Here is a 21,011-nt window from a genome sequence, read left to right on the forward strand (position 1 = left end):
GTCCCGCCCCGCCCCGCCCCGCCCCGGCGGCGCTGCCCGGCTGGTTCCGCAAGTTTCTGACAGTTTGTTGGCGGCGCACGGAGCCGGGGCCGGGGCGCTCCGCAGGACCGAGCTCTCCCCGCCGGCACCATGTCCCGGGACCCCGAGGAGGTGAACAAGCTGACGGAGAACACGTACAAAGTGAGTGCGGGGCGGGGAGGGGCTGCCCGCGGCCACCTTTGCCCCGGCTCCGGGGGCCGCGGGAGGCGCGGGGCGGCCGCGGCTCCTCACGCGGAAACGCAGCAACTTTTTCTCTTTTTTTTCTCTTTTTTTCCTCTTTTTTTTTTCCTCCTTTTTCTTTTTTTCTTTTCCCTCTTTTTTTCTCTTTCCTTTTTTTTTTCTTTTCCTTTTGTTACCCGTCTCCCCTTCTCCCTCCCCGGGAGCCATCCCTCCCTTCCCTCTCCCCTCAGCCGGGGCTCCGCCGGGACAAGGCGCTTCCACACCGGTTTCTGCCTCTCCGGCAGGCTCGGTTCGACAACCAGCTTTAGTTCCCTCGGTTTATTTCGGTGATAAGGTGGTTTGAGAGATTCTGGTGGTTGTGGTCCTCTGTTTGAACCGTTTCTTCATACGGGCCAGAGCCTAAAAATGGCTTAACGCTGAATTAAGTTGCTTGCCGGCGTCCCGAGCTGATAATCAGATTTATGATGGTGCACTGCCTCAAAGCGCCGACTGCTGTGGGTAGTTCAGTTCATTTTGGTAGGCTTTTAAACTTTCCGAAATGCCTTGTTATTTGTAGAATTAAAAATATTTTGCTTATGGGCACCAGACACTTGTTCTGAACTCTTTCTCCCTATAAACACAGCCTTTCAAAACGCAACAATTCTAGTTGGGCACAATTCCCTTATGAATCATACTTTTGGTTGGGTAGTAAAGTAATCCATAGTTGGATCTGTAATCCTCATTCTGAGCAGTGTGTTGTACCAGAGAAAGCATTCAAATTTGCATGATTGAATGCATTTGCAAGTTCAACTCTGAGCTGCACTGCACTTGCAGCTTTGAGCCCTAAGGAAAGCTTTCTGAGGGATTGTTCTRTTTCACTATTTACTAAATTTACTRGTTTGTTATCAAATATTTTCATATTTCTGAAGATGTCAKCAGCATTTAAAGGTTTCTGAAAACATTTACTAGGAGTAAATTTTGCTGTTACTTTTGTTGTTCTACAACACAGTGAAGTCAACTTTACCTCTCCCTTTAAGTAGTTCTGGTTTTATTGGGGTCACATTGTGGCTGCTGTTTACTTTCTTTGGGCTTACATATCAAATTCATGCAAAACTGGTGAGAAAAATGAGATTACCTGGCTGCAAATTTTGTTCTCTAGAACCTGAGCAGATAATCTTAAATAGTCTGGTGCTTTTTGGTATCAGTTACGTTTGTGGCAAGGCCATAAGCAAATATAAATTCCCCTCTCAGAAGAGCACCTTGTAAATACAGGCTCACAGAGGAGAAACCTGGGAAGTTGACTGTTCAGGGCTGTGCCAACAAAGGAATGCTCTGCTCTGTCTATTGACTTCCAGAATGCAGTCAAAACAGTTTTACAGAGGATAGGGSAGAAAATCTCCTGTGTGTTTTAATGGATGTAGTTTAAAATAGGCTTTAAAGGAATGACAAATGTCTAAGTAACAGAATCTTCCGTTATTCAGTACTTATTTCCTGGAAAAGTTTACCCTTTAGTTTTGTTTTTCAGACTAATTCAAAGGGGTCCTTAGGATTGAAATAACCAGCAAAAACACAAAGTAACACAAAGTTAATGTTGACAGTGTGATGAAATGTCTCCTCTGTAGGTATTTTGAGAGGTCTGGCATGTTGCATCACATAGCTCGTACTCACAGGCCTGGAAACCCTCCTGCCCTGCCCTCATTAAAAATTGAAACTTTATCCAGATAAGGTATAAAGGCTGCTTCAGATAGAGARTGGATTCAGGGTCTACTTTAAAACAGTTATTTCTATATCGAAGTTGAAATCTTGAAAACAGTTGGTTACCCTTTAGGGGCAGAGAGCAGGAGCCTGTGTATTCAGCACTGGCTGGGACTGTAATCACAGCTCCACCATCTAAAACAAATGAACACCTCTTTGTGCTGTGCTCCAGCCAGCGTGGAGAGTGTGCTCTCCTTTGTTCAGTGGTGCTCATGGCTCTCCTGCTCCTGCCTGTGCCATCCCAGCAGTGCACTGCCTCAAACACCGTGCTGGGATGGGTAAAATCCACAGTGTTGGTGCTTCTCCTTCCTGTAAGAAGAAAGGCTTAGTCTGGGGGAAAGAGATTCAGTGCAGTGCAGTGATGGCATCTGTGCTGGAGGACCAAAGACAGACCTGGAAAAATAATAGAAATTTAAATTAAATGCCTTGCTGGCCTGCTATTTTGGGGAGAGGGGTGGTTTGTGTGAATTTTTTCTTTCTTTCGGTGCTAATCCATTGGATTTATTAAATGCATAGTAACCTGTGTTACACAAAGCTTCAAAATATATTTACAGAAGTCATCAGGTGGCTGAGTAATGCCGTCTTATTTTTATCTTGTTCTTCCTTTCTGTTGGCAACAACATCAGAAAGTGAACACCTCAATGTTTTTCAGCTAACCTGACTAAATAAACAACATAATTCACCAATGTGTGCGCACACACCAAAAGCAGGGCTGACATTCAGCCTTTATGTAAGAGCTGAAGAATGGCTTTAACGCATGACAGGAATGGCACGTGCACAATGAAGCCCAAGGGTGTGGGAGCTGTGACTAAAGAGGGCCAGAGCCTCTCTGTGCCAGGGAAATTCTGAGAGCACCCCTGGTATGACACTGCCCTGCCCTGGCAGCGCCCTGGGGTGACCTGGGTGATGTGGGGGACAYTGAGGGACCCCCTCACACACACAGGGTCACTGGGTCACCCCAGGAAAGCTGTTGTGTGGTGTTGTGTCACTGCAGCCWGTGCAGGGTGTCTGCTCCAAATGGGGGAAAACTGCTTGGCTGTGATCCACAGAGTGCAGGGGAAAGGGGACCCAGCAGGAAAGGGCCGAGTYAGGGACTGTCCTTCTGCCTGGATGGGCGAGGGCTGGGCAGGGTGTTCCTGTGCTGTGAGCCTTCTGCAGCTCTTGAGAATGGCATGATTGGTGTTGCTAATCTGGGATTTAWAAGATACCTCTCTACTCAAGTGAATCGTACCCAGAAATTTTCATTATCAACCAAAGCATAATTTAAAAAATCTCAAAACGCCTCCGTCCAAAAAACCCTTGGTTCTCCCCAGAGGCATTGAGAATTCTTTTCATAGGCTATATCATTTTATCACAGAAATACATCTGATAAATTCAGTTTRAAGTCCTAAATTCCACGTTTCTGTATTTTAAAAAGATTCGTATTAAACTACTGGACTTGGATATCAAAATTCAAATTCACAAGCTGTAGTCAGGCTGTTGCTTTGCATCTCTGCAATTTAAATCTAACTTGGGTGAAGAGGAGCCTTTGRGARTTTGTGTGTGTRTAAAATCCTGTTCTACCTTAGTACAAATTATCTCTTCTGCCYTTATTTAGAGTTAGGCCTGCTTCAAGTCTATCCTTGGGCATGTGTTCATAACCTGAAAAGGTTTGTATATGAAACACACTGATGGATGATCTATTAATGTTTCTCTTAAAAAAGGAATGTTCCATCAAGACAACTAATAATTAGTTACAATAATTAGGTTTTATTTAATAAACACTGGCATCTTGATTTATTCTTTTCTATTCTGTTAAAAACCTGTTTTAAAATAATATTAAGCTAATTTACAGGTGAGCTGTCTTAACATGAGATGTGTTGAGGGCTCAACCGTGCCCTTCTGGAAACTGTATTATGGATTTCACAGGTAAAGCAGGGGTGAAATGCAAACAAAACACTTCAACTATAGGAGAGCAGAGTATTGTTCCTTTCTGGTACAGCATTTGAAGCTTCTCAAGGGGGTTCTCAGACTGTGTGGCAACACTAAAGACTATAAAAAAGTTTGCTCATTTTCAAATTGAGAAATAACAATTTCAATTAAATCACTAGAAGCTATACAAAGCTTAGCTGTGAATAGCTATAGTGATGGTAATAAGAGGGGTGATAGACATCAAGGTCTACTTTTCCCCGGCAGTTTTATAATTTCAGATTTCTACCCAAATACGTGGTTATTCACTCTTGAATAAGTGCCTGCAGGATGTAAACTTGAAACTGCAGGGACTGTGCATTGTTTAGCTGTGTYCATACCTGCTGAGCCATTGTTCGGTGAGGTGTGTCTGTGAGCAAAGAGCAAAGCTGAGCATTTACAGGAAGGCACTTTGACAATGGCTGTCATTTGTTTTGAAGATTAGCRTTGTTTATTGACCATCAGGAACTGCGGAAGGTAAAATACCCGCACACAACAAGTGGAAACTCAGGGCTCCTTCCTCTTCAGCCAGCTCYGCTCTACCAGGCTGGGTAACTCACACTGGGCTCATGTGAAGGGAACACAGCAACTCTTGTAACACATTCCGTGAGGATTTCATGACTCAAACCACCAGAAAATGTTTCTCTTATGCTTTTTTTTTTCCTTGGAAGGTCGCTTTTGCCAGCTCTAAAGGTCTCTGCATAAAAGATGTTTCCAGTTGCCTGTTTTGAAAATGTTTCCCTTTATTTCCATTCATCCTAAATAATAGAAAGCTGTAGGATCTGATCATGTGCCTCCTCTTCTCGTTAATTATTCTGTTCATGAGAGGTAGTGTGTCACTAGAATATAGGACACACGATTGACAATGAGGAGGCCCTGTTGTGTGCCTCACTGTACAGGCAAATGATGTGCTGTGAACCACTTTCTCTCTCACAAGCTCTTTCTCACCTTGTGATGTTTATTTGGATTAAGACAAAGRTTTTATTCTCCGCCTCTTTGTACACTCAGGCAGATAAATATACCATGTTACTTTCTGAGACTTTTGACAAATTTAAATTAATGATTCTCCTGATCAGAACATTTTCTTTGTTTCTCTGTCCTCCTTTTTGAGAAGTTTTGAGATCTGGCTCTATTGTATGATTTGAAATTTTGTGCTGATGTTCAATCCCACTGATTCTTGTGACCTTTTCCTTAGACTACAAGTAAGAGAAGCCATWAAACTGTAAGACATGGTAAGAAAAWATAGCTGTACAAATTGATTTGAGTTGCTCTTGTCCCCTATAACTTCTGAAGCTGAATAAAATGCTACAATAATTTTAATTGATCTGAAAGGTCTTGGCATATCAAATCTATCTCATTCTGAAGAGGGAGCTGCCTGTGACAGTTCCCCTTTCTGATAAAGTGCTCTAGATACTTCTTCCTGTACTTTAAAGAGAGCCAGTGGTTACCTGTGGTTAAGTGTGTAAAAAGACCACTAGAAGCATGGCCAGGTTTTTTGTTTGCTTTGAGAACCTAGTCTTCAGTWGAAAGGAAAAAGATCACATATTATCTCTTTTTCCTAATGTCTGAAAGGGAATAATATTAGAATTATTTCATCAGGTCATCTTGGAGACCTGGCAGGGGGTGAGGGCGAGTTAAACCTTTCTGTCAAACAGAAACCCTCACTGAGATGAGCCTTGCACAGGGCTGGGAGGATCAGCTGCTGCCCATAAACTGAGCTGAGTTCARCCAGGCAGGGTCCAAAGGGGAATTTCCATTGGAACCATTTCCAGGTTTTTGCTGTTTCTTGGGCRCTCACATCCAGGGACTGGTTCTGCTAACAATCAACCACTGTGGCAGTGCAAAGCCTGAAACACTTCCAGACACTGCCTGGGCTGGTGGAGAAAAGATCCATTCGTGGTGCTCCTTCCAGCTGCAGGCACGGAGCTCTGAAGTGTTTCTTCACCTTTGCCAGGGGTTTTTGGGGTAGGTTGGGCAGATGTGATGGACTGGAGCTCTTCCTCCCGAGTTCCCCATGTTCCAGTGGCCTGCTGTGTCTCCTCAGCATGGTCTGTGTCTGCTGTACCTGCTGTGGATCAAGAGATCTACAGAAAATCAAGGGCTGTGGGGGCTGGCTTCAGAGAGGGGAGCTGTGAAGGGTGATTTTATTGGGGTTTGTTCACTTCTTCCTGAATGAAAACAACTGACACAGCTGMAATCACTGGTTCTTGTTTGAAATCTGAATTAGAAGGTGTCAAGAAAACTGGAATCTTTACCCTTGAATGCTTAAGACAGTCATTTCAAAAGGAGGTACTTCAATAATTTTCATGCTACTGTTAGAATTTTTGGGTAGGTGGCAATAAGGGTCTACATTGTAATTTTTTGCTTTGAGGAGAAGAGTTAGCAGGGGCATAATCTGTCTTTCAGGAAAATTATTATCAGTACAGAGTGGCAATTCAAGGTGGCATTGGGATTCTTCCCTGCCATGGACACACCCCATTGTGGGACACCTTCCTTTTCCCCATATCCTTRAAAATACAGGACTTTTTATCCTAAAACAATCCCCTAATTCATCTCTGTTATTTTTTTCCTTGTGATTCACTGACTCCGTGTAAGTCAACAGACATCATCTTTAGTACACAGCTGGGAAGAAATGGCAAAAAGTTGGAATAGGAAGAAACAACTCGCTCCCTGGAACAAGTGTCTCACAGTCAAGAGTGTCTCAGCAATGAGGAGAGCAACAGGCACAGCAGCAGCACTGACAGSAGCAAATTACAGAGCTGGGCAGGAGGAGGGATGTTCCCAGACACCAGAGCCTGAATATCCATCCTGTGAGGTTGTTAGAATAGCCCTTGGCATTGTTGGCCCAAGCTGAAACACRCTTTCCCAAATGATTTCTGGATGTGGTTTGTGAGTTAACACAAATCAAGGGCCTGGGGACAATAGCTGGTTTGTTTGCAGTGATTGAGTTTGGGTGGGTGAGAGTTTACTGGGACAGATCAGAAAACAATCCCACTTGCATTTAATTTGTACACAAGGTATAGTTGTTCTGTGGCTGCTTTTGATGTAATTTATGCTATACTAGTATTGGAATCTAATAGTTTCATATATTTTTTTTAAATATCTATACTTTTACTTGATAGGACAAAGTATTATTGGGTTAATTCTTTACTTTTCATATTCATAATTCAGGTATAGTTCTGTCTTTGAAAAATAAGAAAATTCTGTCTGCATGACCTTGCCTGAAAATCAGACAAATGTGGTGGTATTGCTGCTCTTTTTGGGTCCACCTGTGTACTAAACATAAATATTTTCATTCTGTTAGTAGTACAACAGACAAAAGCTTGATACTGTTTCACTTGAGTCTTGTATTTCTTGTAAACAGAAAGCATCTGTTTTGAATTCCTTGAAGCTGACAGTTCTACTGTGTGAACAGTAGTGAGTTATGTCAGAAAACCATTGCCATAAAAAGAGTAAGAATAGCAGAATGTTGTCTACAGGTATCCCATGGTCTTCTTTTCATGACAATATCATTTTATAGAGTGATGTCTTAGCTGTAGCTTTGTTAGGAAGATTCTGGGCAAAGGAGCTCTAGAGTTTGCAGGATTTGCTAGGTATTGGAGCTGCTGGATTTCAGACTCTGGTTGTTTCAACCAGTAATTATATTTAACAATGAAAGCAGCTGCTGTGGATGTTTGGTTTTCCCCTTCTATTTAAATAAGGTCATCATTTTCATTTTGTTTCTTAAAGAATCATGGCTTTGCACAATTTTCAAACAAACAGCAAAAAACTCAACAAAAAAATCTCAAAACAATAATTTCCTTATATGCACTTAATTGTAGTATCACAGAAAACATGAAGAGCTTAAATCAGAGATCTGCTGGAATTTTTCCTTTTTCCTTTTCTAGCATTTTTTAAATTTAGAACTCAAGTCTTGAACTGCTGTCAGAAAGTTGTTTTCACTGTCTGAATTTATTAAACAATTTGCAGATAAAGGTTTTTCTCTCATTCCAAATAACAGATGGTTTTACACAAACTTTGATCACACACTTGACATCCTTTTGTATTGAAAACAGATTCCTTTTTACCCCTGTTGCCATCATTTCCCTTTTTTTCCCCATTTGTTGATCTTAAATGCTCAGTTTCTTTTYCCTTCCATCCTCTGCTCTCCTCCATCTCTCAGATCTTCCAATTTTCATCCATCCTGGACTTCTCAGTTGTATGCTGTACATACGAAACTGAAAGGTAGGCCTGAGTGGCACTGAGATGAACACTTGTATCCCCTGGGGAATTGCCTTGGTTATAACACAAATTTTTGTTTTCTTTCACTAGAATGTTATGGAACAGTTCAATCCCGGGCTGAGGAATTTAATAAACCTGGGGAAGAATTATGAAAAAGCTGTTAATGGTAAGTTTTCTWGGTGCTACTTTTAGAAAGAATGTTTAATTTTCAAATATACATACCGGATATGAGGGGTGTGTATCAACTTAATTCCCTAGTTGAACTTTGGATGTGTTTAATTAAGAGGGAAAAAAACCCAAGTAACAAGCACAAATACACAAATATATGTACCTTCTCTCCAGTCTTTTGGGATTTTTCCACTGTCCTGGAGAAGTTGCATCACAAACACTTAGGCACAGAGCTCCTKCAAAATAAACTGAAAGTGGGTTTAAGTAACCCACATTGGAATAATAACTGGAAAAAAACAAAGTTATGTTAATTCGGTCTTTATTTTTTCTCTCTCTGAAAATATCTTCCAAAGATATTTCAGATTCTCTTCCTGYTCACCTCCACACATCACTACCCAAGTAACCCCGTGTACTGAACAACATGAATGAATTTGAGTTGCAGGAGTGGATTGGTTTGGTTTGGTTTGGGTTTTTTTTGCTGTCCTTACTAATCCTGACAGTTTAGTTTTCACAGAGTCAAAATCTGAATGAATAAATTTGAATGGAAGGGCTCAGTCTCTCCAACTTTTTAGGATATAATTACCCACTTCCATTATTGCCTTCCTAAGAAGGGCTTTTCAGGACTGGGCTCAGCCTGGAGCCTGTGGGATCWGTCAGAGCTGCTCCATTCCCCACTCAGACCTGTCAAACTGCTCCATCCCACATTAAAGCCATGTAAAATCCCTCTGATTCTGCCTCGTTTGAGCCCATGGCACATCTTCCCCTCTGTGTAATGCAGTCCTCTGAGAAATGGGATACTGCACAAGGAGTGCATWGCCAAACAGACACTGAAATCTCTCTTCATGCAAATTTTACACCTGGCTTGGGAAAAGATAAAACCAAAGCCTGCTGGCGATGAAAATAGGGAAATGTTGACTTACTTGTGGAAGAGCCTAACTTGTGGATTAACATATGGTTACCTAGTACTGACCTTAGGATTTACAGGTAGTACCAGAAATAATGACAAGTGTTTTCATATTCATTTGAAATAGTCCTGTACCAGTTTCTGAGGGTTCTTCTTTCCACACACTTTGCTGTTGTTATGTTACATTTTGCCTTTTGTTGCATTCGCCTTTAAGCCTGGCTGATAAGGCATATCTAGCATGAATGCTTTATTYCCAATGAATATTTACAGTGTTGCAACAAGTGTTGCAAAGTCATCTTTGGACTCTCATAAATTGTTAATCTTTTCACCGTCAGTTCTGAGTGGTGTAAATAGATCTGTAAGAAGGGGTAAATACTYTGTTGCTAAACAAACACTTTGCAGCTTTCCAAAAAAAGTCACAGTATGCTGACAAAGAGCATAAAACTTACAAGAACTCCAGCAATGTTAATAAAATACTACATACTAATAATGTAGTATTTTTCTGCATTTTGAGGACAAAAGGTGAAAAACCTCTCCCTTTCTGCAGAAGTAGTTTACAAAMCACAGTAGTGGTGAAGGGACTATACAAGCAGAGTTCTTGATTTAGCTTGGTTAGCACAGGGAAAATCACACATWTCCTTCCAGTTTTAGTGCTTGTATTAGGAGAAAAGAGTGACTTGGGRATGCCTTCAAGAGAATCTTTGTTTGATTTGGAAAATTTTCAGACTKCTCAGTGGATGTACTGTTATGTAACCAAAGATGTCACCTTACTGGCAAAAATTATAAAATACAGACCTATTCTGTATTCTATTCCTCTCAGAAAAAAAAAAAAAAAAATATCTGAAGTCAACAGCAAGGCTCTGCTTGACTTTCACTTTAGGTCAAGAATGTACGACTACAAAACAATTATGACAAATAATTTCAATAAGTACTTTTCCCAATAAGTCTTGCCAGTCTGTCCATGTTAGTTCTTTTCTTTGTGGTGTGCAGATCAGTTCTAGACACTGAAGACACAAGGCAGCCATTGTAGGTCTGTTCCCTGTGCAAGATATTTCTGCCTCCCTTCAGCTTCAAACCCAACCTTTCCGTGTTTATTCCAGCAAAACTGGCTTTGCTGTTTCAATCAGCCCTAACCAGGAAATGATTAACTGGGAATAAGTGCAACCCTTGTGGTGTATATTGAGAGCTCATTGGTTCCTGGACAGTGATGCTTTGGTTTTGAGGGGCTCCACATCTCCTTGGCCAGTGCAGGCCCATGCTCTGGTGGCCAGTTGCCATTTCCCAGGTCACTGCTCTGGCTGCTCAACACGAGAGCTCAGCACTTCTGCTAAGATTGAGATTGCAGTTGGTTTTTCCCAGCAGTTTTCTCTGTCCCAAGGAATTTGGTTCTGTCCTGACCCATATGGCTCAGCCTGCCCAGCAGCAGCTGCTTGCCCCAGGTAGGCATGGAGGCTGGAGCTAATGACAGGCTGAAAGTTCATTAATTAACACATTCTGGGGTTATGCCTTTTCTCCTGCTTTCACAGATCAGCACAGAGCACAGGGACCTGTGTAACTCTCTCTGACAGAAGGATTTCCTTGGTGCCATGTACCCCTCTCTGTGCTCTGGATGACAAGACTTCATAGGATCAGAGATTAATAGAAATGGAAGATATTTTGATTTTTTTTTTAACAGTTGTGTTTTTTTCACTCCCTCCCAGTTATGGTAGTGGCTGGAAGAGCATATTATGATAGCCTTGCRAAGATTGGGGACATATCGGCAGATTCTCCAGTTTCTAAAGAATTAGGTAAGTGAAAACTCCTTCTTTAAAATTACTTCAAAGTATAAATTTATTTTTGCTTTCCTGCTGGCAGCTCACAGAACTAATGCAAAGTAGATAAGGATCAGCAAAAGTATGTTCCACTCTTATATGACATGGATTAGATGCCTTTAAGCATATTATTTCTCAAGACACTTACAATGTTTTGACAAAATTACCTTTTTTTATCTCCTTTATCTGCCTGTGCATTCAAAAGCATGTATTTTTAAGTTCATGTAATTCTGAGATAAATACGAAAAAATATGTAGCTTGATTTTTAATGCAGAGATGAAGGTTTAAATACTTTTGCAACAGAATATTGCTATGAGGAATCCTCGTGTACGATAGCAGTTCTAAACTAAAACAATTTTCTGCTTGAGTGTCATTGTGAAGAGTTCAGTTTTGCTTCACTACTTTTGATCAAGTATATCACTGAAAGTTCTCAGGTGCATTTATATTGATTTTCTAGTTGAGCTTTTGAAAGAGAAATGGGCTCAAAGATGCATTAATTTTACACTAATATAAATTCCATTTCAAGTTCTGTACTCTCCTGAAAATAATTTCTGAATATTTGAAAGATCAGCAGCGGCCCTTGACCTTGACAACTTCACTTTTGTAGGCTGAGCAGTGTAACTGCAACTCTGAGCAAAGGAGAGCAAAGTATTTTTAATATTTCTGATGAGAGAGTCTCGCATCACTGCAGAACAAAGAATTGTACTGCAAAGGGGAAACATTTCTTAATGCCTTCATTTGCTTTTTGACAAAAATTATTTGATGCTGTGTCTTGCCTCTGAACTTKGATTTTGGGCAATGTAGGACTCTTCCAGTGATGTAACTCACAGTATTTGGGTAATTCAGCTCACAAAGGATGGGTTTAGCAGCTTTCTTTAATAGCTCTGGTGCAGTGGAATTGAGGTGGCAGACTCCTCTTGCAAGTGGCCGCTGGTTTCTGTGTGGCTGCCCACATTTCCTGGTTTGTTCTGGAAGCACTTGTGGCTGGGAGCGGTGGAACAGCAAACAGGGCAGAGCAAACAGCTGATCCMCAGCTCCTGTGTTTGCTCTGCAGCCTCTACAGAAACAGAGCTGCTGCTGTCACACTGGACAACAAAACTTACAGGGAAGGGCTGTGCAGAGCCTGAGGAAATGGCAGAAAATGCACAATTACAGTTTTTGCAATCGAGCAGTTGGCCAGATGCTGGAAACATTGATTTATGGTTTGCCATGTGACTGTGGGACATTGTCTGCTTGTTTGGAAATATTATTATTATTGGGTAATCTTGTGCTGACTTCTGAAAATATCTGCTTGTCCCTATTATTTGGGACAATACTGAATTGTGATTGAAAACATATTTTTGTTTATGAATTCCATCCTGCAATTRTAAATCTTTTTCAAGATATACCATATTGAGAAAACACGGCCTTCTTCCCTGCTTTCTGTTCACCTTCTGCTTTAGCTGTTACTGCTGAAAAATCTATTCTTCTTAAGGAAARCAGTAACTCTGGATTTCTTCCAACATACTCTCTGATGGAATACTTAATTTAGAGATAAGGAAAGTCAGTGGATACTGGAAAAGGCAAGATAATGTGGTTAGGAGTCTGTGAGAGTTCATTTGTATTTTGTATGAAGCAAAAGTCTTATGAGTTCTGAAGCTGGGCTACGACATTGGACTATTTACCAAAGAAATATGATGCACTCAGGTGACTCTAAAAGTATCTGCTTAAAAAAGAAAAGTATTTACTATACATTTTTGTATTTTAATATTGCAATGCAGGCAGAGCAGAATGAGGTGTGTAAGGACAGATCAAACTTTGCCCATTGGTCCCCTTAATCCAGGGGAGCCCCTGTGGAATTTTCTCATCCGTGAGTTCCTTAACATTTGCCAAAAGACAAGTGATCACCCACTAGCAGCTCTGTCATGTGTAACACTTGTGTTATCTCTGCCAAATTAGAGGTGATTTCACAGTTCAAACCCAAACCTGCTGGGTGACCTCAAGTGTGTTCACTGCCAGTGTGATGTAAAGATTTGTATCAAAACCACAGCCAAGCCTCCCTTTTCCTAAGGAAACACARGATGTGCTTTTGTGAGATGAGACAGCAAAAGGCAGACCAGCCCCACAGCAGGGCACAAACAGAGAGGCAACAGAAATAAAGGAGGGGTTTTTAAACCAGAGGGTAGAAAGCAGAGAGGCTGGAGAAGTCATGGGGRAAAAAGTCAAGTAAAAAATGCCACRAAATGCTTTCTTCTGTTGAATGAGATTGGAGCAGAAGAGGGAAATKAGAATGAAAAGGAAATCTGGATATTCCAGCTGACTCAGAGCTTTTGTACTAAGCGACTCTTATCTTTCAAGTCTGGTGAAGCTCTCTGAGTTATTCTAATACAGAATAATTTAAGCAAATTGAGGAAGTAGAATAATGTACTGCAGTCATAACACAATCCCTATGAATAAGGGATGAGTTGATTGAGTCAACATTCTTTCTAATTTTGTATTTCCCTAAATTCCTGAGTTTGTAGTCCCTCAGATTTGGCTACGAGCATTGAAAGAAYAGAACCTGAATTTATGTGGTTCAAGCTATTCTGCGGTATGGAATTTGCATACCTTTATTCCTAGGCACCTTTTGGAAATCCCTCTAGGAAGAAAAGATAGAAAACAAGAAACKACATGTTTAAAAATGTTAAGATTCCATACTATTCAAATTTCAGCAAACCACACCAGCACAATAAAATGCTGAATTTCAATAATGCACTAAAACCAATTTCACGTGGATACTACACCACGGTGTTAAAACAGTAACTTTCACGTGTTGCTCATTGTTTTTGTCTTGCCCAGAACACAGGTTTGTGAGGCTTTGTCACATCAATTTTTAGTGCTTATAATTGAAATAAAATTTCCTCTAGTAATGTAGTCCATCTCTGTAGCCTTCACCTGCACAAGGAAGTTATTTCCTGCTTGCCTATGGAATTCTGCTTCYCTGTCTTCCCAGCTGTCTCCTCCTGCACTGCCAGTCATTGGAGCCACATCTCATTTTATGCTGTGGGTGTAAAGTCCCACTCAGTTTGTTGTGTAGCAACMGTATCTACAGCAGCACCCACAGTTACAGCTCCAGAGCCGGGCCTGTTGCTCAAGAATAAGGAGTGTAAACTATTAATTGCTTGTTAAAATAGAAGAAGAGAGAAAAATATYGCATTGCATGGTCTGATCAATGGAACTAAATTGCACAAGATCAGTAAAATCAGATTTAACACGTGTAATGTCTACRTGAAATTGGTTTTAGTGCATTATTGAAACCYAGCATTTTATTGTGCTGGTGTGGTATGCTGAAATTTGGATAGTATGAAATGTTAACATTTTTAAAACATGTTGAAAGGACAATCAGGGGAGACAAAAATCTCTTCCCTAATCTAACCAAGACTGATAATTTGTTGAAAGATTACTCTGGKTTASAGKTTCATTTTTTCACACTCACATTCTGTTAAAACTCAACTGGAAACAGGTATCCAAGAGCTGATGCTATTCAGTAAAGCCAYTTTATTTTACATAGGAATACAGTGCTTGCAGTACTTCTGTGACRTGGATAATGGGGCAGGAGTTCTCTATACACACTTTTCCTTTTTTCAGAGCCTTTATCCTCCTCTGCAGGCAGCCACATTTCTGTAGTGTTGGGGTAATTGTATATCAGTGTGAGAGTCAAAGCTGATAAACCATCAGTCATAATGAACTGTGATGGTTGATGAACAGGCCTGCAGTTTAYCCCAGAGTTGGCATTTCTGATGAGTCTCTGTGAAGTTTGTAAGTTGGAGTTCTTGAATAACTTCTAACAGGTTCACAGAGATCCTCTGGTAACTTCTTCTAGCTTTTTGGAGAGCACACTAACAATTACCCGTCTGAGAATCACGAACGTTTAATACTCATAGAATCAGTACTGTGAGGTTTAATCTGTGGAGAGTTGTGGGGTTTTTTTTTTTTGGTTTTTTTTTTAGTGATAACCGCTTTATTTCAGCTTTTCAACTAAGAGGAACCCTGTGGTCTTTTCGTCCCCCTCATTATTTTCAGAAATGAGAGGATTTCTGTATCAGGAACTGTGACCTTTAAGTGGTCAGCTCCTACAGAAAAATTTTTGGAACTAAATTGGAAAACTGTAATTTTGCTAGAAAGGACAAATCTACTTGCTGAAAAATATCTAATCAGACAGTAATATAAAGCAGTACTTTCTTTTAGAATACTATCTTGCTAGTATTTATCATTCAAAACTGTCATTTTCCTCCTGCTTAGTAAGCAAAATTGAGCAAGTACTTTCAGAGCTGTACCTCTCCTCTCTGTTGGTAATTCTGGGATGTAGTACTTTCAGTGTCACTCTCACTAGGGAGAAAACCAAGCAGAAAAAGAGAAAAATCCATGGTTTAGGATGAATGCAGCTATCTCTACCTCCATTAAAAAAAGCAAAAGGGAGGGGGGAGAGTTGTTGGCTTACTTTAACACATCTACACTGATCCTCTGAGCTGGATCCTGTTTCAGCAGGAAAGATGACACCCTGCACTCTCCTTGTGCAGCTCATTTCAGCTGGAGAGGAGAGATGTGTCCTGCTGTCCCACTCACTGCACCCACATCACCCCCTGCCCAGAATCCCTGTGCTGCCTCTGCAATGGATGGTGTTGGGCAGGAAAAGGGAATTGTGCAGCAGCTCAGAACCTTCAGCACCTCAGCTGCTGCAAACTTGTGGGAAGCCACTAAAAATCCCAGGGGCAGGGCAGGGAACCAAAACCAATTGGAATTCTGAGAAAAAGACTTTGATCAAAACTTTCGCTCCATTTGGGTGTGGTGTTTTTTAGTTTGGGGTTTTTTTTGGACATTGCTAAGACTATAAAAYTCAGTGGCAGCTCCAAAATGCTGTAGTGAAAGTTGCAGTGATCCTTTGCAGTTTATTGCATTTCATGTAACATTTATAATGAYGACTTAAATATTTACCCTCTCTGGTACTGAAAACCCATAAAAAACTCCAGTTTTTGCTGGTTAGCATGRTTTGTTTGTTCCAGTCCTGCTGTAAAACAGAGATTAGCCCTCTTGGATGATCTTCCTTAACTAATCTGCCTAAAACCAGCAGGGTTTCATCCAGGCAAGCTCAGGCTTGTGGCTGTATTGTAATKTATTTTCTCTGCAGCCAACTTGGGTGCAGATTACAAGTCACTGCACTCCACTGCAGCTCAGGTATGAAAAGCTGTTGTATGTAGGGCTTCCAAGGCCTCATGAAAGATGAGTCTCTGACACACAAACCTCAATATATTGTGGGTTTATATGTTTGGGTAAAAAAAAAAAAAAAGCCTTCAGCTGACTTCATATATATTAGTAATGGAGTAACAAGTGGAAAAACAAGTTTGTAGTATTTCATGCATTATTYACATGGCATATGCTTTTCCTTTCCTTTTTTTGACATGAAAATTTAGTTTCTGTGCTTGCCAATCATCTGAGACAAGCTRAATATTTCATGTTAATTAACATCTGTTCAATGATACAGTAAGAAATTCTAATCTCTGAATTTTTTTGACTAAGAGATCAAACATCTTAGGAGAAATGGGGGAGCTAGACTGCAGACTGAACTTTGCTGAATCTCAGARAAGTCCCATTCCTCTTTAGAACACAATGTGAGCTAATGGTTTTGTTCCATTTAAAACAGGAGCATCACACCAAGAACAAACCCAGAGTAACTGGATATTAGTGGTGTTGTTAATCTCAGAAATGTTCACTCCTGTCCTGGTTTAGGAGGGAATAGCCAATGGATTAGCAGCTCACTGCCCACTTTATGGCTGGTATGAAGTGTGCAGTGCTGTCAGAAATCACCTGYGTCCATGGAAGGATTTGGCACCAATTTTAGTCTTAGTAAAGTGTAGCAACAGTGTCCAGCACAATCCTATTTATTGCTTACTGGTTTTGTCTGGACAGGGAGRCATAAGATACTTAGACTGCTTAGGCCTCTTGCAGGACTGTTTATCTCTTCKGTATCAATGAGACTGTAAAGTAATTATTCATTTCCTTTAACCCTTAATCTGTTTTAAATTAACTGATTTATTTGCTTGTTACATYGCAGAAACATTTCTGTTGTTCACAGCCGTAGTGAGACCTCTGCATATTTTAAAATTAATCTCAGAATGCCATTTAGAATGCATTCTCCTTGCTTCTATTTTTATATTTCCAGATTTTATTTATGTATGGTTCTAGCTGCCTCAGGGCACTATGTCTAGCATGTAGAGTGGACTTGAAATACTTACTGTACTGTTAAATCTCTTCTCCTTTTCTTGATTGAAGGCTTTATTCTTTTTTTTCTCCTCCCCTTCACCTTCTGCAGTCACCTTCACAAAATGGCACTGAGTGGTCATGTGTCAATGCCATTTTGTAAAATGAACTAAGGGAGATTTACTCCTGGCTTCCTATTCCCTACTCATTGATGCAGGGAGGAAAGGCAGACTTGACCTGGTCCTATTGATTTATGTGMATATTACCATGAATTCTGCACATGAGGGAGTGTGTTAAAGCATGCTGGACAAATTGTATCAGAAGGAAAAGTGAAGTTGGAGCTGGGCTAGTTTTACATTATTTTGTCCTTCTTTATGATTTTCTGCCTTCATGTTAAATGCCATTAAAGCTTTTTGGTTTCTTTAAAGCATCTGTTGCACAATTAAATCCTTCCTAGCACAGAATGATAAATTTAATGCATTTGAAGCTTAGCAGATGTTCTGTTCAATCATATTTACTTCTTATACTGTATTCCTTTGAAAATTCCTACTTTACTACTTCCTGGGGGCTACAGTTTTTAAAGGACTTTGTTCCTAAATGTCACAAATGCCTTTTTTCTGGGCAGAGGGTGACTTGGAGGGAAGAGCATCTTGCCAGCAATAGCACCCAATAACACACTTGGACTGTGCTGCCTCCCTGTGCAGCTTTGACTCAGCCTTTCATTCTCTTTTCATATAAACAATTATGTGACTTCATCTCTAAGACACAAAGTTAACCTGCCCTGAATGCAGAACAGGACAACAGGAGGTAAATGAGTGATATAATTGAGCTTTCTGCCTGTTCCCAGACATCTCAGAAAGTCTCACTATTAAGAGACTTGAAATTTTTCAAGAGCAACCTTCTCCAAATAAAATTMAATTGAAGTCTATTTCAAGTAAGCTGACGCAATTAATACTTTTATTGRTTCTAATGTAGATACTTGGTACTTTAAAAGCTGAAGTGATTTTGTTGGTAGCTGTTGATCCTTGTTTCCATGACAGAACTCTATTGATTGAGTTCCATTTTTGTTTCTAACTTGAACAAATTCTTCTCGACTTCACAAGAACTGTCAACACCAGGTGAAAAGGTAAATAACCTGAGCAATCAGCCAGCACAAACACTGAGGTTGAAGTGTAACTGCTGCAGAAATTCTGCCCTTACCACGAGTATTGCTGGTAGAAATTGCTTTCTTGATTCTCACCTCCTGGGAAAACAGCCTTTCAAGGATGTTTTCTTGCTCAGGGATGCTGTGGATGGAGGAGTGACCGTTGCACCCTTTGGGCTGATGATTTTATGAATTTTTGTCCTCTCTGGTTGAGAGGAAAGGAAAATGCAATTAGGGACACAGTCACTCCCATCTAAACACCCTGTTTAGCAGYGTTCTGGAACACTCTAAAATAAACTCATAAAATAATCCAGCACAAACCATTCAGAAGGAAGTGTAGTTTTCCAAGTTCTCTTCAGGACATGTTTTGGCAGTACCAGAGATGAAKAAACTTGTTTCCAGTGCAGAATCACAGCAAAAGACAGAAATAGCGTGGGTTGTGTGTCTGTGTGTGTGTGTCTGTGTGTGTCAGCTTTTCCAGCACCGCAGGTGAATGGGGTTTTGGGGTTTGTGGAGTGTGGGAGGGCAGAGCCAGAGCTGAGTCAAAGCCYGGCCTTGTTGGGTCTGGCTGTGCTGGGAGCGCTGCCACAGCCAAGGATTARCTCAGTGCTCCACCTCAGCCACCCGAGTTTGGGCACTGAGGGAGAGGTTTGTGTCCAAACACAGAAATCTCTAAGGATAATTATTTTGAGGGCTGTTCCAGTTCTCGCCCTGAATTTCTGTAACTTCCCAAACAGCGTTCTAGTCTGCGTATATAAAACCAAAYAAATTTTGTCATTTTATTTGTATTTCTTAATAGTTTTTCCTGCTTTCTTTTATCAACATTCTTCTTTTTAAGTTGTAGATAAGTAGTTACAACACTCTTGTATCTTTTAAAGCCTAAAATGTATCTTTTGAGTTGAGTTGGTGAAACAGAAGCAGTTGGAACTAAACTGCATTTGTTTCTGCAGTCTTAAAATAACACTGCTCGCCTCTGTTACTTCAAGTGTTTGTGTAACTAATTGTATTTGCTTTTCTATTGCACCTGAGCAACTAATTACTATAGCACCTCTCACTACTCATAGTATTTATATTACTGTAGTCACCAGCAACTATAAATAYGAACAAAAAACCACAGCCTGTACAGGACACAGAAAGATGATACATATTTTGAAAAAAGAAAGCACTCTTCTGTCTCTGCCATTTCCCATSCTCAGTGGGAATGTGCTGTCAGGATGCTGAGCAATCTGCTTTGGTTRRTGCCATCCAGGAATYCATCAGGTCTGTTCTAGAGGGKKKKRRRRGGRAMYKRAARGKTGCTGTGTTGGTTCTGAAGGTGCAGGAAGTTAATCAACATGGAAGCTTGATTTTCACACCGAGAAATGGATTACAAATATTTGGGTAGTACCAACTTGTGTGCTATTCTCTGACTTGGCAAGAGAAGAGGCTCTTACTAAAGCAACAGGAGCTATTCTGGACAGGAGGAAGTATTTATTTTGTCTGGCACTCCATGTCCCTTTTGCATAACAATGCACAATTAGTTATTCTATCACTTGTGAACTGCTTGGTTTGTCTGTGGCCAGACTGAGTTTCTTATTTCAGCTGCTCTGATGAGCAAGAAATTTCCTATCCCTCTTAAATATAACCATTGATGAGTGTATTAGTCAAATGTATTTTATTACTGCTCTTTGTTAAKTAACTTCAGAAGTCTAAGAAAAAAACAATATGCTTGTATGTTTATCAACAGGCCAAGTTCTGGTAGAAATCTCAAGAACACACAAGAAACTTAATGACAGTCTAGAAGAGAGTGTAAGTTAAATTMTTTCTTCCAATTAATTTTGCTCATGAAATTATAAATTAATTTTGCCAATTTTTAATAACCCTTCATTCATTTGCTTTTAAAGTTCAAGAAATTTCACAAAGAAATTATATCTGAACTGGAGAAGAAAACAGACCTGGATGTAAAATATATGACTGTAAGTACATTCAATTCTGAAACTTCTATTTTATTTGTCTGTTGCTAGTCAAAGAATTTTTTCAGACATTGTTTCCCAAGATTTAATATCGGATATGAACTTTAATAGAAATGAGTTTTAGATACATAAAGATGGCCAAAATTTTCATGCTTAAGTTAAAAAGGATTTGAATTGCTTCATAGTTCCTTAGAACTGCAGCAATTGCTGAACTCATTTGGTGTGACAAAGATCTCAGAAAATCACAATAATGTTTCTTAGTCCCTTACCCAGCTGAGTGCATGATGAGATTGTGTAAATGCTTTGCTTGCAGGCAACTTTAAAAAGGTACCAAACTGAACACAGAAGCAAACTGGACTCTTTAGAGAAGTCTCAGGCTGAGCTGAAAAAAATCAGAAGGAAAAGCCAAGGAGCACGAAATGTAACCAAGTATGAGCATAAAGAAATGGAGGTCAGTGCWCTGTCTCTTATTTCTTTCTCTGTATGAGAACTGTCAGTAGAGCATGAATGGTTCCTCGAAGTTGGTTTGTATGAAAGGCACTCTGAGAGTTTATTCTGCAGCTGCAGTTGAGCTCTCACCACTCCACTGTACACATTCAGAGACTCCAGTTCCTAAATTTCATCCCTTGACCAATAATTGATTTTTTTAAGTACCTCTACACCGTGTAAAGTAGCCAACTACACCTTGATGCAGA

At 40.3% G+C, this 21,011-nt stretch overlaps 1 protein-coding gene across 1 annotated transcript in view; it reads left to right on the forward strand.

The window, feature by feature from the left end:
* Positions 1 to 17: 17 nt before the first annotated feature.
* BAIAP2L1 (BAR/IMD domain containing adaptor protein 2 like 1) overlaps positions 18 to 21,011 on the forward strand; it is a 29,232-nt gene continuing 8,238 nt past the window's right edge. The window contains exons 1-6 of the mRNA XM_057383289.1: positions 18 to 180; positions 8,212 to 8,287; positions 10,894 to 10,980; positions 20,091 to 20,152; positions 20,248 to 20,319; positions 20,630 to 20,767. Coding sequence (XP_057239272.1) covers positions 130 to 180; positions 8,212 to 8,287; positions 10,894 to 10,980; positions 20,091 to 20,152; positions 20,248 to 20,319; positions 20,630 to 20,767 — 486 coding nt within the window. The 5' untranslated portion in view covers positions 18 to 129. The remainder of the gene's footprint in view (positions 181 to 8,211; positions 8,288 to 10,893; positions 10,981 to 20,090; positions 20,153 to 20,247; positions 20,320 to 20,629; positions 20,768 to 21,011) is intronic.

This window comes from Malurus melanocephalus, unplaced genomic scaffold (assembly GCF_030028575.1).
Source record: "Malurus melanocephalus ecotype Western Australia unplaced genomic scaffold, MMel_1.1 scaffold_621, whole genome shotgun sequence".
Lineage (NCBI taxonomy): Eukaryota > Metazoa > Chordata > Aves > Passeriformes > Maluridae > Malurus > Malurus melanocephalus.